Genomic DNA, 25,548 nt, shown 5'->3' with positions numbered 1-25,548 from the left:
TTAAATTGTATTACACCTCATTGAAACTTTTGAAGTCTGTTTCTGCAAAAAAAGTAACTACAAGTATCTCTGCTCTTCTTTTGTTTTAACTTCTCTTGCTTTTTAATTCATATGCCTTAGTGTCATTGTCTTTAATTTTTAGCCCCACGCCTTGTTTATTTCTTTATGTAACTATGCTGCAATGTTCTTTGTAAGTCAATGAGTCTTTGTATACTGTTTGTTATCATTTAATAAAAAATAAAAAAAAGTAGTGAGGTAAGGCGGCTAACTGGAGCTCAACGTAGCGAACGTTCCAGATTACAGAACAGTTTTTGGTGAATTAACTGTTCACCAAAACATTTTTGGTGAATAAAGTGGAGTAGACTTGCTACTTGTCAGATGACGGAAAACGTTGAAGTATCGTTTCTGCTTCAGCTCGGAGTCGCGGTTTAAGCAGAGAGGTAATGAAATACAACAGACACTGACAGGCCTCTGCGTCTGCCTTTCTCTGAAGAACTACTGAGCGGGAGGAGACAGCCAGGTGAGGAGAAACTGTTCTTATCTATCGATTCAGGATTTTTATCATACAAACATTATTGTTAATATCAGTCATTCTTCAGTATTGCTTATGCAATAAGGGCACATCGCCCGTCCAAAACCCATCATCTCCATAATGGATATATGTCCGATCTTCTAATTTCCTTTGCTGCATAATGTACATTTAATTTATTCCAGCATTAGGTAAATGTATCTTGAAGGAGAATAACACTTAAATAATTGTCCAACTAGGATATTCATTTAGAATTAAAAATAACTCACCCTGAATTACCATGATAGATATAATGTATGTAATAAAAGTGTGTCATTAATGAAAAGGAAAAAACTCAACCCAGACTTTAAGTTTAGTTTCTGGTTCACAGAGTATGAAGTTAAATTTGTTTCCCAATTATTCAATGGAAAAAAAAAACTAGCCTCAGTTAAGTAAAATAAAATTGTAATCAAAATCTTTGGAATTGTAATGATTCCTTTAAAAAAAAGTTTTGTTTAAAATTGATTTACATATCTTGCTAAATTGCAGGTTTGAATATTGCAATATTTTCCTATAACAAAATAGACCTGCAGAAAGAAATTACTAATAAAATATCTTACATAGGCATAGTGTTATGCTCTATATGGAGATATTTTTTTCCTTAGCTTTGATTGTATATCTCACAATTTTGTAATTTATCATTGTTTATTAAACTCTGAAAGCTGAGAGGCTGTTAATATTCTGTCCTAGAATGCGGTTAGATGTGCCCTTTTTTGTTGTTGAGCACCTGCCCCTTTAGTGGCCTCTGCACAGCCCTGTCCGCTCCGATGACAGAGAGAAAAGTGCAATCTTCTCATCCGGAACATCATTAGCGTTGGCTAATGATGTTCATTGCTCCAAACGTTCCAAATATGACTCAATCTTCCATTGATTCATCATATTCATCCACACGACCCACGTGGATAGCCATATTAGCTTCTCGTTGCTAACTCTCGTAGCCTTGAAAAAAAAACTAAATACGGTTTCTTTCCTTACTTCCGTATAGTCCTTCGACAGGCTCATCCCATTTACGCCCTGGAAATCTTTAAAATCCTCGTCGCCAGTTGTGATATTCTGGGTTTTAAAGAATCAGACAGAGGAGATGCGGAAACGGGTTCTTTCGTTTAATGGTGGAACGCCGAACAAAATGCAACCACTTCAGTGTGTGACGTCAACTCTCAACGTCCTAATACGTTGGCATACCAAAACTATTCCTAGAACAGGAACGCCAGTGTTTCTTGCCACTGGGGGCAATAAACTACTCTATTACACAAACTATTTCTTTTGCACTTTAAGACTTCATTGGGCTGCAGAAGCAGAGCTGTGTAACTTGGTAATCTGACAATATTCTTACAGTTAGTTTGTCTGGCAAACCTGTTAAACAATATTATCTCCAAAATGTTGGCAGCAAGTGAATTATATTATTTATTTTTGTAGACAATAAAATAAACTGCTCCAAAAAAGGGAAACAGACGATGACGCTGCTAACTAAACTCATACCAGCGGTCACTGAGTTCTAAGAGCGCCGTTTTAACCACCAAACTATGACGACAGCTGAGAGTCTGATGTTCCTACCTGTTATTGATCGTCATCTAACGCAGTGGTCCCGAACCCTCGGTCCGTGGACCAATTGGTACCGGGCCGTGCAAGAAATAGTGAAATATTTCCATTTTATGTATTATTTGAGTCTGGAGGATCTTTTATTTTGAAAATCCTTTAACCGGATTCTCTCTGTTACTTGTGCGCCAACACTGAGACCACAAGCAGCAAAATGAGTAAGAAACAGATCAGATGTCTTTGGAAAGTTTCTTTGCAAAGGGGAAAAGGCCCAGAGAAGAGACAGGAGGATGGATTTATCCCGGACCGGTAGGTGAGTCCCACATTACAAGCCGCTCTGCGTAACATGCGGCGACCGGCTGCTAATGAGGCAATGAAGCTTCAAGCTGCTTCGCCACGTAGAGACCAAGCAGGCTGTGGATATAAGCAACACTTCGGGTGTCATTGTCTCTCATCACTCCCAGATCGGACCGTCTCGTTGCAGAGAAACAAGCTCAGGGCTCCGTTAGTCAGTATCATGAGTTAAAGTTTTCACAAAAGTAAAATGTTAGTTTTTGTGGCGCATCTGTATCTTATTTTGAAGGGATATGTAAACGTTACCATAGCTACCAGAGTCAGAGCGTTTGGGCAGTGGTCGAGAGGAGATGAGTAGAGCTTGTGAGTCTTAAGTCTGGTTTAGACGGAAAGATTTAAGAATTGTTGCCCGATTCTCCAAACCTCTGTGACCACAGAGCTGATAAAAGTACAACAGGTTCGATCGGTTCATGTGTCCAAGACAGGAGCAACACGAACTGATTCCAGTCACGAACATCCCGATTCCAGAGGATAATCCAGTAAAACCCCCCAACATAGCGGGAATTTAGAATAACCAAACACGGATGACGATGTAGAAGCAATAGTTATAGTTTGTGGACTCATTTGAATAAAAGACGTAACAAAAAGAAAAGTCGGTGGATGAAAGACGACGGGAAAAGCCGCTCTATTTGCTGCACTATGATTTGGAGGTGGATATGTTTTTTCATAGTTAACATTTTTAACTGAATAAACATAATAATGACCTTTAGATTTAATAATAAACATTTCCACATATCATCTCCGATATCCACCAGACACAGTAGCGCGATATGTCAGCTGTTAGGGATTCCCCTCTGTTCTTACGTCACCGCGCTTTTTGATTGGCTACCTGTCACATTCAACAGGTCGTATTCTCGTTCCCAGACAGGAAAAACCCCACAGGTTGCGATAAAAACTCCAAGACAACCCAAATTACGGTCACTTGATGAAAAGAATAGACGTTTAGTTAAATTACGAGAAAAAATATCAACAATAAGGAAGAAATGACACTGCCACATAGATCTGCCGTAGCCATGTGAAGACAGAAGTGTAAATGAGCTATGAAATAAAGTGTAACATTACAGAAACAGTTAAAGATTTTGCTATAGTTTCTGTGGATACCTATTTGAAATATCACAATATTAGGAATGTGTGGAAAAACTACACAGCCAGTCGATCTTTTTAAACATTTCATTTTTAATCCCAAGGCTCTTTAACATTTATGTCGGCTTTCAGAGATTAATAATTGCTTTGAGATATGGTCATGCCAAATCGAGATGTATTTCAATCTTCCTTTGACGAGTTTCAACCTCTGACGCAACACATAAGTCAGAACAAGTTCTGCGTAATTTACATGTTTTGATGGTTTTGAAGATGAACTTAAAAAAAAAAGGCAACATACTACATTAGACCAGTAAAGTCTTTCTAATTAGTTATTCCCGAGATCTTAATGGTTGTTTTACGGAATCGGATAGGATTTTTGCAAAGATTTGTAGTTCTTTAAGCTTATCGCATTACTTCCTGGTTCGGTAAAGGGGTCCTAAAAAGCCACACCCACAGAAACATCAGTCTTTTCCAGCTGCCACCACCAGTTGATTTAGCCACCAGTTGATCTATAACACCGGCCAGCCAGGCACGCCTGACGGCCACACCTGAACCCAAACAAAAAACCCCTAAAAACATGACAAAACTAACACAACTAAACAATTAACATAAACACCCAGTGAAAAAACAGTAAGAAAAAACACAAAGATAGCAATTAAACACTCGTTCTCTCTTTCGCTCTTCTTCTGCTCTCCATGCACCCTCCTCTCACACGAAAAAGAAGAAGATTGGCAGTCTGTGTCCGAATTCAGGGTCTGCATCATAGACATAATGGAAGAGTAGACCCCACATTGGCTGTGGTAACACAACTAATCTAATTACATTACTAAATCAGAATAGCACAACGCCTTTATCATTTACTATTAATTTCGGCATCACTGGCAAAAGATAAAAGATAATTTATCTTTTGCCAGTAAAAGATAAAATATCTTATAAAACATTTTTTTTTTAATTTTCTTAAGAATGTAGAGCTAATTAAATGACATCATTTAGTTTGGTTAAGAATAATTATTGCGCTGCCAATAAATAACTTCTAATAGATGTTCTTAGTTGCCAGAGGAAACAGTAACGCTTTCATGAGCTCAGAGGTTCAAACTGACAAAAACAAGGATGGATGCTCTCTGCTAAAATATTTCTTGCCGTTTTCCATGTTCTTTCAGCAAACAGTTGAGATAGAGTTGTTTTTGGTTTCATCACTATTTACCTGCCATTCAAAGTATTCTTAAAAGATTGTCTTAGTCTGCAGCTCATGTGACCAAACCAGCTGAGAAAATGAAAAGTTAAAACTTGAGTTAAAATGTTTTAACTTGAGTTGAGTTGAAACTCAAGTTAGAATGCTAAGTTTTAACATTTTAATTCAACAACCTCTACCTAACTAGAACTTGTACACAACCTCAAGCTGGGTAACCCCTTGACCACTAGGTCTCCTTAAAAGGTAGTGTTGGTTTGCAATAAAAAAATCAGACAAGATCCAGAAATTGTAGAGCTCTGAATTTCTTCCTTTATGTAGTTCTTAAGAAACATTTCACTACAGCATCACAGCATGACATGAATTCAACCCACAGGAGTCTCCCTCTGCTCTAAACCACATGGCTTTTAAAGGATTGGCTCCTACCAGGACTAATTAAGGGGTAGAGACAACATTTACATTTCCAGATAGAAAAAAAAGTCACAATTGTACTAAACTATATTCCTAGAAAAATATTTACAAAATTACTGTTGTAAATGTGTCTGTTGTAAACGTTCTCCACAAATGGTTTGAAATTCTCTGCTTAGTCTTTTGATACCATAATAGCTTAAAAGCATTACAAAACTGAGGCCCATTATGCAGAACATTTTATATCATGCTTAACTTTCTAGTTTGTTAATGTAGGAGGGAATGCATTTTAATTTATGAGCCTGAAAATATTTGCATCCGTCTTGTTGATATGAAACTTATAGCATTAGCTCAAAGAACAAGTGTCATGATGTAGAAAGGGTGAAATCCCTTCAGCTCTTTATTTCCCCCAATTAGCACAGGAATGCATTTTTTGGCAATATGGATTTTGAGCCTGCCAAAATATGCATGCCCTCTCTATTTTCCTCAAATATTATTATAGCGATTTAAAACTTATACCAGCAGTTCTTGGAACTACTCTGATTATGTAGAAAAAGTTATTTCACTCTTAACTCTATTTCTCCAAGATAGCACAGGGATGCATTTTTTGGCAATATGGATTTCCAGCCTGCCATGATATGCATCCCCTCTCTATTCTCAAATATTATCCGACTGATTTAAAACTTATACCAGCAGTTCATGGAACTATTCTGGTTATGTAGAAAAAGTTTATTTCTTTATTATCACTATTGCAAAGATACTGAAGGAAGTACATTTTATATGCAACCTTGACAAATGTATAGCATGTACAAATAATTTTTATTTTGGTCTTACATAAATATGACATCACTTTTTAAATTCAACAAAAGAATATTCATAACAGCAACCTTTTTATAAAACCAATTACTTATATTAAAAATTAAAACTACAAATGATTACTGTAAACTGTATTAATTAAAGAATGTTGGTGCAAACATAACATCTATATGCACATTGCACTGCAGTAGTCTGTGTCGGTTGGTGGGAATTTAACACAGCCTTGGTGGTACCACCAGTTGCATCTGTCACATGCGATCTGTAAATATAAAAATCAAAATGGTCAAATAACAACATAGAGAATATTTTTAGATCCTTATTTGTTTACTAAAGCTGATATTGGGTTTTGTCAACATAAAGCTTATTCTTAATCATCAATATTTGTTTGGTAGCTCGTTTTTTGAGAAGGCGACATCATGTGCCTGACATGTAAGGAGGTAAAAATAATTCTAGGACCATAAACAACTGTTTGCATGTCGGTGTGTTTGCATATATATATATATATGTGTGTGTGTGTGGTTTTGTATATATGTATATATATTTTATTTATATATGTATATAAGTTTCTTCCATAATTTTTCTAATCATTTTCTTGGATATAATTTTTTGTACACACTTTATACATATTATCCACTAAATTCAATGTTTTTCCTCTCTTATTACAACAATTTTTTAACTTACTTAGCAATTTATAAGATTTGGTTAGTTCTAGGTGCTGTTTCCACAACAGTCTGTTCTTCATTAATTATGATATTCACTAATTCCTGGTCGGTTGCTTCCAGTAGGATCGGAGAATCGCTGACGATGTGCGACGGCCAGTGCATTTTCCTTTGACCTTCCTTTTAACCACTGAGTCGTTGGACCAGATGGGGAAGGTCATTGAGATAGCTTGAATCCTAAACCCTATTCCATATTGCCAAAAAACGCATCCCTTTGCTAATTTGAAGAATTAAAGAGTTAAGAGTGAAATAAGTTTTATATCAATAGGATAACATTTGAGGAGAATAGAGAGGGGTGCATATTTTGGCAGGCTGGAAATCCATATTGCCCGAAAACACATCCTTGTGCTAACTTTGAGAAATAAAGATTTAAGAGAGAAATAACTTTTTCTACATAATCAGAGTAGTTCTATGAACTGCTGGTATAAGTTTTAAATCACTAGGATAATATTTGATGAGAATAGAGAGGGGATGCATATTTTGGCAGGCTCAAAATCCATATTGCCAAAACATGGATCCCTGTGCTAACTTGAAGAATTAAAGAGTTAAGAGTGAAACAACTTTTTCTACATAATCAGAGTAGTTCCAAGAACTGCTGGTATAAGTTTTAAATCGCTATAATAATATTTGAGGAAAATAGAGAGGGCATGCATATTTTGGCACGCTCAAAATACATATTGCCAAAAAATGCATCGCTGTGCTAATTGGGGGAAATAAAGAGCTGAAATGTTTTCACATTTTCTACTTAAAGACACTTGTTCTCTGAGATAATGCTATAAGTTTAATAACAACACACATGCAAATATTTTAAGGCTCATAAATTAAAATGCATTCCCTCCTACATTAACAGACTAGAAAGTTAAGCATGATATAAAATGTTCTGCATAATGGGCCTCAGTTTTGTAATGCTTTTAAGCTATTATGGTATCAAATGACAGAGCAGAGAATTTCAAACCATTTGCGGAGAACATTTACAACAGACACAGACTGAAAAAAGTTTGACTCATATGTGTCAATAAAGGTGTAAAAACCGTATTTATGTCAAGTAATTTGCTAAATAAAAGTCACCCTTTTAGGGATTACATGATTAAGAAATGTGATAATGTTACAAATATCTTTAAAAATTCTTCTTCTGTCATATTTCAGTCCGTTTTCTTGTCAATATGCGAGAGCTTAGAGCAATGCGTGCTCCCGCGACAGGGGATGCAATTTTGGGCAGGCATGTGTTTCTGGGCATAACACCTGTTAGCTGAGTTCGATGACAGCTGATGGTGTAGCGGAAAAAAATTAAATGTCTGACACTGAGAAAGAGCTCAATTATTTTCTGTGGATTATTCTACAAAGGAGCATCATAGTAGCTGAAAATGACCTCCTGATTGGACACGGAGGGGCCTGATCACTCCTAAGGGGCCGCTGCTTGGCGAGGACGTCAAGAAAAACACAGAATAGAAATGATGATAAACACGGCCGAAACGTCCGCTTGAGCCAGCAGACACCACTGATGATTGAGTTCTGAAATTCTGCTCAGACTTAAGATACGAATTAGAGCCGAAATAACTCAGTTGCTTCGACCCTAATAACACTATAAAAACCAGGCCAATAAAAGAGAGTAGCCTAAAATAAACTAACCAAAAAACAATCCCCATCATTTACAAACAGCGCGCTCCACTCAAACTCTGACCATAAATAAACTTACCCTCCCACAACATCTCAAATCAAGGGAACCTGAAATCCTGCTTGCATCCACATCACTTAAACAAACCAAGGGAACCTGGAATCCCGCTTGCATCTACATCACTTAAACAAACCAAGGGGACCTGAAGCCCTGTTTACACTCACAACACTTAAACATCTCAAATTGTCCTAAAATTAAGCTTTCAGTAGAGAACACTAAAATAAAGAACAGGAATAACTATCATAATTAGAGTAAAATTAGCTCTCCCTCCTGATACCTGGTGTCAGGAGGGAGAGCTGCTGCAACCTGGTGTCTGGAACGAGAGCCGCTGCCACCTGTTGGCTGGATGGAGAACCGCTGCCTCCCTATTCCCTATTCTAAACCTTGACCAATCCTTAACTCTTAACCTAACCACACCCTCCTTCTTGCCTAAACCTAACACAACCCCCCCCCCCCAATTTTGTCTCCATACTCTTTTCCACCTTTTTCCCCCCATTCTCTTTCCCCCCCTCCCACATCCTTAAACCTTCACCAATTCTGAACCCTTAACCTAACCATACCCTTTCCTGACCTAACCCTAACCCCCCCACCCACACACACAACCCCCACAAACCAACACACACACCCCCACCACCCCTACCCCCTCCTCCGGTGACTAACACTCCCAAATTTCCTCCTCCTATGATTATGAACACCAACATAACAAAACACCACAAGCTCCATCTGGGCCCAGCTCAGACGAAGCAACTGCACCCACTGGAATATGCCAGTCATATTCTACGCAGCACACTCAGCACATACATACCAAGAGGTGACGCCCTGGAGCACACCATATACACCATACACCAACCATAAAAGATAGTCCCTGTTGCTCAAGGTGGTCCCTGATCTCGAGTGAGCGTGCATACCCTTTGAGGTACCTAAATATGGGCAGGGAACCAATCGTGGTGGGCCCGCAGCCTCAAAGAGTGAACCCACAAACTAGTATCATTTTGAACAGGCATAACTGCATTAAATTTAGAGCTCTAACATACGTTTTCTGTTTTGAGTTATTTCAATAATTTTCATAATTTGGCTTCAGAATAAAAGTCTGGTGTACAATACAAACTTTTAGTTTATAAATCAAATAAAAATTAACTTTTATTTTTATAATTAAAATAAGTACCAAGCATATAACAAGATTTATATTAACTTCAGAATGGCAGGACTTTGAGTTAACACTTTCTGAATTAGCAAGATACTGAAGAACAAATTCCATTAGCAAGTCTTTAAAAATGTCAATATTTTTTAAAACAAGCAGAACATTCAGCAGGTCAAGTCCAGAGAACAGTAAACTCTTGATCATATACAGTAGTAAAGAAGATTAAATACCAGCAAACCCCTCATATCCCATTTAGTGTTTGTCTTATTACATGTCAAAGCCTATCTTTATGCTGGTTGACATTTTCTGTTTCTGTTTTATTGCCCAGAAGTAATTGAATTAACACTTGTACCTCAAAAATCACCATGAAAAACTCCCAGATTGAAACGATATTTGAGCTGCTGATGATGCAAACTTAAGTTTTTCCACTAATAAAAACATGCAACAAGTTTGGGTTTCAGTGTGATCTTTTGTTTATTTCAAGATGTTACGCCACATACTTTTCAAAACTGCAGCAGCTTACAAAGCAAAACATGAGCTGTCGAATGTTAGTATGTACCAAACAAGAAGCGCTTGACAAGAATAGTTTTTAGAATCAATTCTTCAATAAATATATAAATAGAAGACAATGGTTTCCTTCGGTATTTCTGTAAATCCTGTGTTGTCAGTTTTGTTCTGATCAACATGCACAAGAACCGGTTAGGTGTTGCTCCCCTCTGCAACCTCAGCACCTATAGGGCAGCGCCGGTTGTCCCATCTTCACCGGGTGGACCAACCCCAGAAGCACTCTTTCCCCCCAGTTAAACAGCTTGTTCAGAGTGATGCTGGACGGCGATAACAGGCCTTGTTCCTTCTCTTCAGCTCGGCTGCACCCACCGAGATGGGGACTCCGCTCTGGGTGAGGGACGCTGTGGACTAGGGACGCTTTCGTCACTGATTGTGGGTGGCTGCTCGCCAAAGAGGGCGGGCAGAATCCCAAGGGCGTCAACGAGAGCGTGAGACTTTTACGCTTCTCCAGGAGAGAAGTACAACCTGATTTGAATTGTAGTTGTCTGCACTTTGGTAGAGGTTCTCTGGACTCACAGAGGCTCGATGCTGGAGCGTCGCATGGCTTTTGGTTGCATTGTTGGTTTTGACACGCTGTCAGGTCAAAGGTCCAAGGTCCTCGCTTGTTACCGCTGTCGTCTAAGAGCAATTTTCTCGTCTGAATTATTGAGTCTTCTGTGGCAGCGCGGACACAGTGGTTCCTGTTCTGACTGCGCAGTAATCCGGTCCCTCTGTCCTTTGTGGACGGCTGCTGATTCTCCTGCTGCTGCCTGGTCATATCACAGCTGGACGCCTTCTGGTTCAGGATGCCTTGGAAGTGCTGCAGCTGACCCAGGAAGTTGAAGTTTGGGGAAATGGAGGGCCGACGCTCTTTTACAAACCTGATGGGACAGAAAAGATTTGGGTTAGAACAGGGGTGTCCAAAGTCGGTCCTCGAGGGCTGGCATCCTGCACGTTTTAGTTCTCTCCCTGGTGGAAGTAACAACCTTTTCAGCTTGTCAGTGTTCCTCTTAAGCCATCTAACGAGCCATCATTTGATCCAGGTGCATTAAACCAGGGAGAGAACTAAAACATGCAGGATGCCGGCCCTCGAGGACCAACTTTGGGGACCCCTGGGTTAGACTGATTGTTACTTTTTTACATGTGAGCTCCTGTAACCTTTCCGATGTATTTTTTTATCTGATAAATCACCAGATTAATCCATAGAATAAATGCAGTGATATCTGTGTAGAGTGAGAATCAGTCAGAATTTAGCTCATTAAATAAATCTATAAAAATATATGTTTCGCAAACATTTATAGTGTTGCTCTTGTCATACGGGACAGTCATTGAAAACTGCAGAATTATATATTATAGCCTAATATGTTCAGATTTTAGTTAGTATTAGTGTAAATAAGTTACTTATAAGTTACGTAATTTGTGAATTTTAGAGTTGATCCAGCAGTAGAAGCTATTAATAGAGGTATTAGGGAAAACTTTTGACATTTTACAACTATGATGTTTATTTCCTTGCAGAATGTGCATCATGTCAACCAATGCCCTGACAGACAAGAGGATCTCCATATCTGAGGAGTGGGTCTCCCTCCTTCAAGATTCAGCCATCAGGCTCAATAAGAACAGACAACTCTCCACTCAAGGTACTGTTCCACAAGAATTGTTGTACATATTGCAAAAGAAAATTTAAAATGTGGACAAAATTATGTTTTTATATAAATCCTACAACATCTTTTTAAGCCAACTGCTGTACAAAGTTTGTTACATGCAGTGTTTATATATGGTTAAAAATCTAAATAAATGACTGATTACATGACACTAACTGGTGAACTTTTGCATCTAAATGTAGAATATCCACTATAAAAAATGTAGACTACACCACTGGTGGACCACATAATGACTCATATCTGCTCTGTAAATAACAGCATAATTGAAAAAGAAAAAACAGAAAAACGTAACTAGACAGACTGCGCAGAGCAGAGAGAATGGAGCTCCACTCAGCATGGTGTGGGCCTAGAAAAGTCCAAATTCTGCTTCTGTTCAGGAGATGCTAAATGCTTGACATTAAAAACAGCTTTTAAAATCAATTGTTACTCCATGACAACATATTTTACAGGACAATAAACTGGCTCAGAAACAATTGCTATAAACAATAATGTTGTTTTCAGGCCATGTTCAAAGTTTGCCTCTCAAAGACCAATAAACTTTAATTTTGTACAAACACTCTACACTTTTGTACAAACACTCTACACTGGAACTGAAAGATATTTGAAATATCCAAAACAAAACACAACAACCAAACATCAATAAATTAAAAGCAAATTAAATCTACACACAACCAAAGCAATGCAAAAAACGGATTATGAAGTCTCTCTAACAAGATTGCCCTTCAAAAAGTATTAATAGTCTAAATGGATATTATCAAGATCATTTTAATTTGATGTAATAAATTGCTTATTGCAATAGGTTTATACTCCACGAACATGAATAAAATGCCCTCCAAAGTTTCCTCCAACAGCATAGAATTTTTTTTCCTTTTCAAAATAAAACTCTCTGCTTACTTCAGCCCTTAATCCAAGGCAGCTGTGAGTGAATTTGTGTGCCAGATAAAATGTGTGTAATTTGCAAGCAGTACCTGTGTTAATTCTTAACTGTGTCTGGTAAAATGAGGATTTGAGGTCCAACCAACTCCCTATTAGTGGGTATTGTACCCAGGATCATATTAGTTTAATTTCTATTTTTGGGGGGTTATTTGCAGAGTTCATTTGTAAGTAAATTTTTTTGTTTTTTTTTTAAACCATAACAAGAGCAGCATTAGGAAACAATGGAAAGATCTTTGTGTGCTTGCTAAACTGGGACAAATTGTGAAAACAACCTCCAAGATTTTTTGGGAAATTGAACTTATTTTGCCTGCGAATGAAACGTCACCAGTGCAGCAGTGGCTCCTAGATTGAACTTCTGTAAGATGTTTGATTGTCACTATATTCCTCGTTGTCGGACAAAGGACCCAGGTAGCACAGAATGATTGAAACAACATTGAATCAATGTCAGCCAGAAACATTGAATCAACGTTGAACGCTGACATTGAAACAACATTGAAAGTGGTGGGTGACTTGTATGTTGAATCAACGTTAGGGTTTCAACCATAACTGACATATCGATGTTGATTCAACCATCATTTGTATGTCAATCGACATGCATATTTGTGTTGATATTGCATTGAATCAGTTAGGAATCAACATTGATTCAACATTCATCTGAATGTGGTTCTGCACATTGAATGTTTATTTTACTTTGAATTAATGTTGATTCAACACTCATTTGACTGTGGATCTGCATGCATATTTCTGTTGATTTTACATTGAATCAGTTACGAGTCAATGTTGATTCAACCATCATCTGAATGTGGATCGACATGCAGATTTGGGTTGATTTCATATTGAATGAAAGCTAAAGATTTATGTACATTTTTAGGTCTGATAAGTCTACATAACATACCACTAAAAGTTTCTCCACTGGTGTTAAACACCATATTATTGGCAGATTATGGGTAAACTGTGTACAAAAGTTTAAAAATGACAAAATATGTTTGATATAACATTTTATTTAAGAAAAGAGGGACAGATCTTTAAACATATTTGACTCATTTTTGACAGTCAGAATAACAGTCTATTGTCCACAGAAGAACAGAGTCCATGAGGTTAAGCTTTGTACTGTATGAACCAGGGAAACGGTACAAGTTGTGGTAACCCCAGTTTGACTCTGGTTGGCGTCACTTTGATTCCTTGTGATGTCTTCCTCTCATTCTGGCGTGTAATGAAGCCACTTCTTGACAGTTTTACTGCAGTCCTCAAGAATCAGCTCTCGGTCAAACCGCAGAGCAACGGCTGAAAAACACAAAAATAAAAGTGAGGAAGGTGCTGGTTAGAAAGATGATAAACATTTGAAAAGTTCTGAAAGACATTGAAATATTAAACAGTGTACTGGTTACAGGTCTGAGAAAAAATACAAACCATATAGTTCCCCATGTACACTCACTGTTAATGAAAGATTAAGATAAAAATTAACATTTATCTTAATGTTTACTTATACAACTACATTTACCTATGAAGCTGCAGTCTAGTGTAGGATTTATGATGCTGCACTCATGTTAAAATGAGGGAATCAATATTTAAAATAAAGGCTGTTTATCAGAAAACCTAAAGATAAAACTCAGGGAGGATCAGGGTTTATTTAACACACCAGAGACAGATAAATAGAGCAAAAGGTGATTTATACTGTAGTTGGAAAAAATTATTTATAATTTATACAGAATAAACTTCCATCAAATAGCTGGTTTAATCTTCTATCAACTACAAATATTTCCAAATAAGTTTATTAAATTCATTACAAAATGTCCACGTGCTGATAAAGATCCCACACCAGTAATAATAGACCAGTTCAGTTTAACCAGTTGCCAATCCAAGAAACAACAGACTGAATCAGTCATTAGCAGGTTTAGTTCTGTGTTTCACCTGCCTTACACGTTTTAAGTGTTTCCTTTCTGTCTCACCTGGATTGAATCTGTGGATGATTAACAACCTTCTGCACTTCTTGATGGCTGCAGACTGTCATGCAATCATCTAACTCAGTTGTTAGATGATTGCATGACAATCTTAGATGTGACTCTGTAATAGAGTCACATCTAAGCACATCATACTAAAAAATGAAAAACAAGTGATTACTTTCACAACAATTTAAGGCCCACCTGGAGCAGCCAGCCTTACACTTCCTTGTCCACCACATGCTCTCCCAGACCAAATAATAGGCCCCGCCCTATTTTTAAAAACTCAAATCTCACAAAATCTTGCAGGATTTCATACTTAGGCCTGGAGCGGTGGCAGGATGAAAATAATGCAAAATGAGACATGACCTCAATTATTAAAAATATCTGTTTTGCCCCAAAATAACCAGGATTACTATGGGCACAAAACAATGCCCTTATTTTTCAATAAACACATTTAAGATCAAAGTAATATTGAAAAACTTACCATAAAACTGCTCAGAGGAGAATTCAATTCAGAAACTGGTTGCAAACAAGCCAGCAGCAAAGTGGCTGTTTGGTTGGGACAAACCACTAGTGTAAAAAGTGAGAGTCGAACTGTACAACTCCTAGTAGAGACTTGTAGATGTTTTTGTGTCAACACATTATGCACAGTCAGTAATAATATTTACAGACAAGTAAGAAAATGTACATAAAGAAATCACAACCCAATGTTCTCAACATGTAGTGTGTAATTTGAAACATGATTAACCCCCACTTAGTAATAAAATGTTCTGACCCAGAGCTCAAGGATGGGGGAGGGAAGAAGGGATGAGAGGGGGTAAAGAGGGGTAGAACACACCTGGATCCAATAGCTGAATCACCTCTTCTGTTCAGGCAGGTTCTCCAGAGTCCTGCTAACAACCTTATTATTTGACTCAGGTGTGTTGAAGTAGAGAAACATCTAAAAGTTGCAGGAGACCGGCCCTCCAGGCCTGGAGTTGGCCACCCCTGCCATAGTGCCTGACGCAGTTGTCGCAGGTTCGATTCCCGGCCTTGGCAACCTTTGCTGCATGTCTTCCCCCTTTCTTGTAAATTAACTATCAAATAAAGGTCACTAAAGCCAAAAAAATCTTTAACAAAATAAAATGTGAAAATTTAAAACCCTCACCTAAAATTAAAATTGTTTCACCCAGAGCCCAAGGAGGAGGGGAGGAGAGTGGAAAGGGGGAGGAGATTGAGGGGTAGATGGGCCCAGGTGAGGGGTGGGTGGTGGGGGGAAAGGTGTGTGTGTAGAGGGGTGTGAAAAACAGCTTACATTGATTGAACATTTAGATCACGAGTTCTTCCCCAAACCTTGTCCTCATGGCAAACTGACCTGCGTGTTTTCATTTCAGCAAAACCCTGTTAATCAGACATCAATTAAAATCATGTGTGCTGAATTAGGGAAATGCCTAAAAGTAGCAAGGCTTGGAGGACCAGAGCTGAAACACACTGGGTTCACTTTGACTTTACTTGAAAGAAAGTTCCCTCGTCTGACACAATGACTCAAGCTAACCAGGGACAGGTTCCCTACTGAGCCACCGTGATCGGAAGGTTGACGGTTGAATTCCAGCTTCCTCCTGCCACATGTCAATGTGACCCCTGGGCACTCAACCCCAACTGATCTGTGCATTAAATAAATGTGTGAATGTGACTCTAGTGTAAAGCGCTTTCAGTGGTCAAAATGACTGGAAAAGTGCTATGTAAGTTTATTTACCATTTTTGAAGTAAACTAAATGATTTGAGTAAGACTGACTTAAATCTGTTATCTTAAACATACTTAATAAATTAACAAATTGAGTTGGATGATTATAATATATTGAATTGGTTAAACTTAATAAATTAAGTTGGATAAATTTAATAAATTCAGTTGGATAAACTTAATTGAATTGCTTGTTACCTACAGAAGCAATTCAATTAAATTGGTTCAACTATTTTCTTTTTAGAGTGTGTTTTATAGTTGATCCACCATCAGTTGTTGACCTCAACCATACATGCAACCTTTGTGATAATAATTCAACATTGAATTAACATCTTTTGCCAACAAGCCAACAGCGAAGCAGCTGTGTGTTTGGGCCATCCCACTCATGTAATGGTGGGGGTGGACCGCTCCACTCCTTGTAGTAAGTTGTAGATGTTTTTGTGTCAATATATCGCAAGCAAACAGTCAGTGAGAATTGTTATGAACAAGTAAGAAAATGTACAGAAAGGAATCAGCACCGACTATCCTCTTCAGTGCTTAATTTAAAACATGATAACCCCCCCGCTCAGTAACGAAAATGCCCTGACCCAGAGCGCGGAGGAGGAGGGGAAGGGGTGCGGCAAAACAGCTGACATTCATGAGATGTTGAACAGACAAATGCATTTCAGTCATTAGATTTCAACGACAAAACAACATTGATTCAATGACACAGTTTCAATGTTGGTTACTTGGCTAGAGGTGGATGGTTGTTTGACGGTTGATCCACCGTCATTTGTCGACTTCAACCAAAAATCAACCATTAATCAGACTTCGGCATTTCAGTCATCAGATTTCAACCATAAAACAACGTTGATTCAATGACACAGTTTCAACGGTTTGCTTGGATGGTTGTTTGATGGTTGATCCATCGTCATTTGTTGACTTCAACCAAAAATCAACGATTCTAACTATTTTTCAACGTTTATTTAACATCGTGTGTTATCTGGGGACATTGTTCAAAACACATAGTTCAGGCATTTAAAGTAAGATAGTGCTACTTAATTGAAGCTCAAGGCCTGTGTGCTGTACCTGTAGGCATGGTCCAGGTCCATTTCCAGGCTGTACATGATGTAGGCCACAGCCAGAGCCGGGGAGCGGGAGATTCCTGCAGCACAGTGCACCAACACCGAGGCCCCAGAGGACATGGCTGAATCTGCACACACCACACCATGGCACATAACCCTCATATTAGCATGGCTAATCCAACTAGCACAGTTAAGACTGAAGAACCAGTCAACTGCTAGCATTAACATGGTAGTACAACAAAGAAAACTATGAAGCAGATGTTTAGGGTGAGAAAGGTGGGGGGGAGGCGGACCTGACCTATGAAGCTGAGAGCCTGGGGGATCCAGGGCAGCAGGTCATCCCACAGGGAGTCATCGATGGGAATACGCAGGAATCTGGAGCGAGGCAGGAAAGACGGCTGGGGGCTGCAGCGGCTCACACTCAACACGTAGGAAATACCCAGAGAGGTCAGTCGATCCTGAACACACACATTTTCTAATATTACTTTTTCTGAACTTTAATTCAGAAAACTGCTTCAGTGCATTTTCTTAATACAATCACATCATTCTCCATCAAAACATGAGAAATTCCAAAACACCAAGTTAGGGTAGATTTGGTGTCTCCTCTGTGTGTCTTTGTTTACTTGTTTGAAAATGTGGGGAGGCTGGAATTCTATTTTTGTTGATTATTTATTTATTTATTTATTCATTTATTCATTTATTTATTGCTAAAAATATACAGTACAGACCAAAGGTTTGGACAAACCTACTCATTCAATGAGTTTCCTTTATTTTCATGACTATTGACATTGTAGATTCACACTGAAGGCACCAAAACTATGAATTAACACATGTGGAAATATGTACTAAACAAAAAAGTGTAAAACAACTGAAAATACATCTTATATTCTAGTTTCTTCAAAGTAGCCACCTTTTGCTGTGATTACTGCTTTGCACACACTCTGCATTCTCTTGATGAGTTTCAAGAGGTTGTCACCTGAAATGGTTTTCACTTCACAGGTTGTGCCCTGTCAGGTTAATAAGTGGGATTTCTTGCCTTATAAATGGGGTTGGGATCATCAGTTGTGTTGTGCAGAAGTCAGGTGGACACACAGCTGATAGTCCTACTGAATAGAGTGTTAGAATTTGTATTATGGCAAGACAAAAGCAGCTCAGTAAAGAAAAACAAGTGGCCATCATTACTTTAAGAAATGAAGGTCAGTCAGTCCAAAAAATTGGGAAAACTTTGAAAGTGTCCCAAGTGCAGTCGCAAAATCCATCAAGCGCTACAAAAGAACTGGCTCACATGAGGACCGCCCCAGGAAAGGAAGACCAAGGGCCACCTCTGCTGCGGAGGATAAGTCAATCAATCAATCAATCAATCAAATTTTATTTGTATAGCACATTTCAGCAGCAAGGCATTTCATTGAATAAACAGTGAGAAAGAGAGATTTTTTTTTTTAAAAAGACAACATTAAAACCCGCACTCCTTTTAGGACTTCAGTTAAACGTTGTTTAACTGGGATTCTAACCCTCAGGGACTTTAGTCAAAAACACCGTTTGACAAGGACTCCAACCTCTATGTTTTTAGTTGAATGCCGTCAACTGGGACTCTAAACCCTGTAGAACTTTAAACGTCATTTAACTGGGACATTTTCCGGGGGGCTTTACATCATTAAAACGTAGAAAAGAAAAAAAAAGAAATTAAAAACATTAAAGACATAAAAACATGGAAGATATCAAAACCCACACTCTAACCCTAATTTAGCCATAAGCAACTCTAAACAGGTGGGTTTTAAGTTGAGATTTAAAGGCACCCAGTGTTTCAGCTGTTTTACAGTTTTCTGGAAGTTTGTTCCAAATCTGGTGCATAGAAACTGAATCCTGCTTCTCCTCGTTTGGTTCTGGTTCTGGGGATGCAGAGCAGACTAGAACTAGAAGATCTGAGGGGTCTAGACGGTTGGTACAGCAATAACAGATCTTTAATGTATTGTGGCGCTAAACCGTTTTTTAAAGTCTATTCTCTGAGCTACAGGGAGCCAGTGTAGGAACTTTAAAACTGGTGTTATGTCTCTATCTTCCTGGTTTTAGTGAGAACGCGAGCAGCAGCATCTGGATCAGCTACAGCTGTTTGATTTATTAGTCAGACCCATGAAGACGCTGTTGCAGTAATCAATGCGGCTAAAGATAAACGCATGGATGAGTTTCTCTAGATCCTGCTGAGACATCAGTCCTCTAACCCTGGAGATGTTCTTCAGGTGATAGAAGGCCGACTTTGTGACTGTCTTAATGTGGCTCTGAAGGTTCAGGTCAGAGTCCATCACTACTCCCAGGTTTCGGGCTGATCGCTGGTTTTTAGTTGTAATAACTGAAGCTGCTCATTGATTTAGGTTCGCTCCTCTTTAGGTCCAAAGATAATAACTTCAGTTTTGTTTCTGTTCAGCTGGAGAAAGTTTTGGCACATCCACACATTGATCTGTTCTAAGCATCTGTTCAGTGATTGGATGGGTTCAGAGTCACCTGGTGACATCGTGATGTAGAGCTGTGTATCATCCGCATAATTGTGGTAGGTAATCCTATGTCCTGTTATAACCTTAGCCAGTGGGAGCATATAAATGTTGAAAAGAAGGGGTCCTAGGATTGAACCTTGGGGTACCCCACATGTGACCTTTGATCTCTCTGATGATTTCTTTGTTTCCGATTGAAACAAAGAAATCCCTGTTTCTTATGTAAGATTCAAACCAGTGGAGAACTGGACCGGAGAGTCCGACCCAACTCTCCAGTCGATTCAGTAGAATGTCGTGGTCAACAGTGTCGAAAGCTGCACTGAGGTCCAACAGAACCAGCACTGTGGTTCTCCCACAGTCTGTATTTATATGGATGTCATTGAACACTTTTACAAGGGCCGTCTCCGTGCTGTGGTGAGACCGAAAATCAGACTGGAAGGAGTCAAAGCGATTCATTATTGTTAGGAAGTTATTTAATTGCTTAAAAGCAGCTTTTTCAATAATTTTGCTGATGAATGGGAGGTTGGAGATCGGCCTGTAATTCTGCAGTAGTGATTTGTCTAGATTGTTCTTTTTATCAGTGGTTTGATAACTGCTGTTTTCAAAGCCTGGGGGAAAACACCTGAAGAGAGCGATGAGTTTACCATTTGGATCAGATCATTAAGAAAGTCCTGCCTGTTGTTGCTAAAGAAATGTGTGTGTAGGACATCCAGACAGCAGGAACCAGAGCTTAATTGACTCATAATTTCTTCTAGGGTTTTATAATTAAGTAGCTGAAATTGGTTCATTTTTCCTGCATTTGTTTTGTTTGGACACAGCATTGGTACTGTCTTTGGAGTGGATGTGCAGATTAATCCTCTGATCTTTTGAATTTTCTCTAAAAAGAAACTTGAAAACTTGTTGCAGGCGGCATTAGATTGAAGTTCAGGTGGCAACGTCATTGGAGGATTTGTGAGCCTGTCAACAGTAGCAAATAAAGCTCGAGCGTTGTTGGTGTTTTTGTTTATGACATAAGTTCATCCGAGTCACCAGGTTAACAGGTTAACAGGAATCGCAGGTTAACAGCAGTTCAGATTAGAGACCAGGTCAATGCCACACAGAGTTCTAGCAGCAGACACATCTCTGCAACAACTGTTAAGAGGAGACTGTGTGAATCTGGACTTCATGGTAGAATAGCTGCTAGGAAACCACTGCTTAGGACAGGCAACAAGCAGAAGAGACTTGTTTGGGCTAAAGAACACAAGGAATGGACATTAGACCAGTGGAAATCTGTGCTTTGGTCTGATGAGTCCAAATTTGAGATCTTTGGTTCCAACCACCGTGTCTTTGTGCGACGCAGAAAAGGTGAAGGGATGGACTCTACATGCCTGGTTCCCACCGTGAAGCATGGAGGAGGAGGTGTGATACTGTGGGGGTGCTTTGCTGGTGAGGTGACACTGTTGGGGATTTATTCAAAATTGAAGGCATACTGAACCAGCATGGCTACCACAGCATCTTACAGAGGCATGCTATTCCATCTGGTTTGTGTTTAGTTGGACCATCATTTATTTTTCAACAGGACAATGACCCCAAACATGCCTCCAGGCTGTGTAAGGGCTATTTGACCAAGAAGGAGAGTGATGGGGTGCTGCGCCAGATGACCTGGCCTCCACAGTCACCGGACCTGAACCCAATCGAGATGGTTTGGGGTGAGCTGGACCGCAGAGTGAAGGCAAAAGGGCTAAGCATCTCTGGGAACTCCATTGGAAGACCATTTCAGGTGATGACCTCTTGAAGCTCATCAAGAGAATGCCAAGAGTGAGCGAAGCAGTAATCAAAGCAAAAGGTGGTTACTTTGAAAAACCTAGAATATAAAACATGTTTTCAGTTGTTTCACACATTTTTGTTAAGTATATAATTCCACATGTGTTAATTCATAGTTTTGATGCCTTCAGTGTGAATCTACAATTTTCATAGTCATGAAAATGAAGAAAACTCTTTGAATGAAAAGGTGTGTCCAAACTTTTGGTCTGTACTGTATGTGGTGAAGATTAAGAGTTAGACACAATCCTTGTCTAATATAGCTGATTACTGGCTTACTGTAAATACAACCCATAGAAGGAACATATTAGAATCAGACTATTTTAGACATGGCATGTATAGCATCTTTTATATATACTGCAATTATGTATATGATTCTTATTTTTATTTTTTTTACTTCATGTTGGTCAGCAAAAATTTCACATGCAAAGCAATCAGCACAAGATGGAGTCAAGCAACTTTCAGCCATTACATTTTTGGCTTTAAAAAATGTAAATCAGATATCTATCATTATTATTTAGTCATTTCATTTAATCGGACATTAAGACCAGGCGAGACCAGGGGTGAAAGTAGTTTTAAATTCTTGGGGGTAATATGACAAAAGTATATATATATATATATATATATATATATATATATATATATATATATATATATATATATATATATATATATATATATATATATTCAAAATTAGAACTTTAAACATAATTGTACCAAAATACGCTTTTAATATATTAAATAAAAGTATAATTTAAGTGAACAAAATATATATTTTAGCAAATATACACTTGCTCAAGTATATTTAAAATATATTTTGTGTATATTTTAAAATATATGCTCAAAATAGATTTTTTTTTAATTCACTTAACACTACTTTAGATTATTATTTTCAGTATGTTTAAAATTACATCTCAGTGTAAATTTTAGGCTAATAAAGTATGCCTTAATTTTCTTTATTTAACCAGGTGAACCCAGTTGAGATCCAGATCTCATTTTCAAGAGGGAGCTGGGCAGAAGTCTCCAACACGCAACAATCTGATTACAAAATAAAATTAATTAATTACTTCTGCAGAAGTTTGTCTTTTAGTGCGTTTAATGTTTGTAGGCATACTTTTTAAGTACCTAAAAAGTATTAATTTTAAGTGCCTTAATAATCTTTTAATATTTATTAAAATTGCATACAATAAAAAATTATCTGATGACTACTGGAGATGGGCACCACCAGCCTCCCCCACTCCACCCCACCCCCCACCCTGCAAGGATCAGTGTGTTCAGATCATGGACACTTAAAACAGCCTCACAGTTAATGCCAACATCAACTGATTCTATGACATTGCTGACTATTTTTTTTCTACTTCTAACATAAACAGGCAAAGAAGACACCCAGAAATGTTTTTCCAACCCAGGCATCTGGTCCCAATCATCATCAGTTCTTATGATGTCACATACACAGCGAGTCCACAGCAAGTCTTAAAATTGTAAGTATTATTTTTTTATTTGCCATTTTTCTGTTCTCTTTAAATACAAATGCTTTCTGTTTAATTGCTCTATTATTCTTTTTTGTAGGTTTCCGTAAGGTGCAGTGGTGCAGTGAATGGGAATGTCGTTGATCCTCATTTTCATGTTTTATTGTCACACTTAAATTGTCATGTTCATTGTGTTCACTTCAGATGTGTAAACTGATAATTTATGTAAAGTTCATAAAGTTGTGAGAAAAATTTGACAATTTTAAAATGTAGGTAATAAAACAAAATATTTGAATTACCTTGGGCATCTTGTGTAATTAATCTTTCCATATAATTGTAGCCTAGAACAATGTAAGTACTGCAGTGTAGTTATGCATGTAATGTACAAAGTATGAATAAAGACTTATGAGTCATTAAAATTGTACTTTATTAGCAATAGCAGTAAATCAAAAATAAAAATTAAGTGTAATTTAAATACATTACTTATATATTAGTAGTATATTTAAAATATATTAAAAGTATATTTTTAATATAATTCTATGACAGAATTAGTACACTCAATATAAAAATTAAGCTGTTGAATATTACATTTAAAAGTATACTTTAAGTATACTAAGTACAACTTGAAGTTGTTCCAAAAAAGTATGGTTAAGTATACCAAGTATACTAAAAGTTGTAATTTTATACAACTTAAGTACTACTAAAGTATACTAAGTACAAAATTAGTTGTTCCAAAATAGTAGTTTAAGTACATCAATCAAAGTATGCTAAAATATGTTCAAATTTAGTATACTAAAGCACACATTTTTTTTACTGGGGCGAACAGCTCAGAAACAATATGAAATGGGGGAAAAGCTATTTATTAACTGATTAAGTCCTGTTTTAGATTGTTCTTGAAAAACTAATCAGTCACGGCAGTGGCGCAACTACACATTATTCAGGTGGATGCGAAAACCTAGATCGGACCCCTCTAAGAACTTTGTGGATGCGCCGCTAGTAGCGGCACCAGGCACTGCGCAGAATCGTTGTTTTGGTTCTTACCTGCGTCACGTCGCGCTCCGCTCCGAGGTAGAGCCACGGCAGGATGACGGACAGCTGGGGTCGCTCTGCCTCTGCGTTTCGGGACCAGACCATCTGCAGTGTCACAACATCTAAGCTAAATGGTGGCATTTATTCTTTTTTTTTTTTTTTTTAAAGCAGAATATTATTCATGCATCATCTTCTTAGTCGCTAGGATTATGAGTAGCATGAATAAATGACGCAATTCACGTTTTTCCTTCTTGGATCAGAAGGAGAATTATTGAGCTTTTCCTGTAGCTATCTTAAACAGCAAGCAAATTATAAATAGTCATTGTTCTGCTGGTCATTTCCCGCATGCGCAAAGATTATTTTTAAAACAAACATTGCTTACTGTGTGGAGCGTCTTCCTCTTGTGGGAGCAGAAGCCTCCTCTCTGTTTGCAGGCTGATGAACAAACTCACAGTCTGCAGCAGCTGCCTGGAAACTGGCTGCTCTGACTCTGCTCTGCTTCTAAGTGATGAGCTCATCCTCTTTCCACAAATAGAGCAGCTATGGGTGATGTCATCTTTAGCCTATCACCGTGGTTCCACACGGGCAGGCGCACCGCCTCAAACTAATCTGACAAACACCAGAGTCTAATTTATTGAATTTAGTTTTAGTTCTCGTCATCCATTCCATCCCGCACGGATTTATGGAGCTGTGGAACTCCTCGTGCATGAGAATGAGAATGGATGGCCAGATGAAGCGCATGCCAGTGCGTGCATTACATCACACGCACTGGCATGCGCTTCATCTGGCCATCCATTCTCATTTGTGGTTAAAAACAAGCCATGAAACTGAGAGCATAGATGTCCTATACATTCATCTCTCTCGAAGTTCCTAACCTGCAAATGTAATTAAAATGAGCAAACAAGAGTTTGAAATAACAATATTTACCCGCAGTGTTTAAGCCTTCAGTTAGTTTAATTTAGTGCGTTATATTCAAAAATACTGAACAGGTACCTACGCCTGCATATTAAAGCTTATATTAAATGCTTCCTGCTGAGCAGGGGTGCATCCAGGAAGTTTTGAAAGAGGGTTAAATGGGGGCCAGTGATTATCTTGGAGTGTCACCAAAATGAAAGATCAGGCAAAAAGAAGGTTTAGAATAATTTTCTAAACCTTAAAAATTCAGTTTGATTAAACTGAATTTTAATTTTTAAAAAATTCTTTTTTTTTGATTAAAAAAAAACTGAACATCTTTGATTTATAAACAAAGATGTTTATAAACATCTTTGTTTATAAACATTTGTTTATAAACAAATGTGCAGACTGGAGACTGGGACATGTTGGTCCCAGTCTCCACTGAGACCAACATGGTCCCAGTGGAGACCATGTTGGTCAAAGATTTATAAACATAAATACACAAAATTCC

General features: G+C 38.0%; 1 protein-coding gene and 1 long non-coding RNA gene across 2 annotated transcripts; one reads left to right on the top strand and one right to left on the bottom strand.

Moving 5' to 3' along the window:
• Positions 1-9,944: 9,944 nt before the first annotated feature.
• LOC103468141 (uncharacterized) lies at positions 9,945-24,827 on the bottom strand. The gene is made up of 5 exons (XM_008415009.3): positions 24,526-24,827; positions 24,156-24,248; positions 17,658-17,817; positions 17,364-17,487; positions 9,945-10,916 (listed from the first exon to the last, which is right to left on the bottom strand). The coding sequence occupies exons 2-5, from the start codon at positions 24,246-24,248 to the stop codon at positions 10,214-10,216; spliced, it is 1,080 nt and encodes a 359-aa protein (XP_008413231.2). The 5' UTR covers positions 24,526-24,827; the 3' UTR covers positions 9,945-10,213.
• LOC145552445 (uncharacterized) lies at positions 22,469-23,412 on the top strand. The gene is made up of 2 exons (XR_014088503.1): positions 22,469-23,126; positions 23,215-23,412. It is a non-coding gene; the product is annotated as an uncharacterized LOC145552445 (long non-coding RNA).
• Positions 24,828-25,548: the final 721 nt, after the last annotated feature.

The sequence above is a fragment of the Poecilia reticulata genome, chromosome 8 (assembly GCF_904066995.2).
Source record: "Poecilia reticulata chromosome 8, P_reticulata-male-v2, whole genome shotgun sequence".
NCBI classification, from domain to species: Eukaryota; Metazoa; Chordata; class Actinopteri; order Cyprinodontiformes; family Poeciliidae; genus Poecilia; species Poecilia reticulata.
This window is presented reverse-complemented; position numbering and strand designations above follow the sequence as displayed.

Excerpts from the sequence above, each read along its gene's own strand:
- LOC103468141 (XM_008415009.3), bottom strand. The coding sequence starts at position 24,248 with ATGGTCTGGTCCCGAAACGCAGAGGCAGAGCGACCCCAGCTGTCCGTC. Across the intron at positions 17,488-17,657 it reads CCAGGCTCTCAGCTTCATAG|ATTCAGCCATGTCCTCTGGG; the intron begins GTCAGGTCCGCC and ends TGGTGTGTGCAG. Across the intron at positions 10,917-17,363 it reads GACCTGGACCATGCCTACAG|GTTTGTAAAAGAGCGTCGGC; the intron begins GTACAGCACACA and ends CTGTCCCATCAG.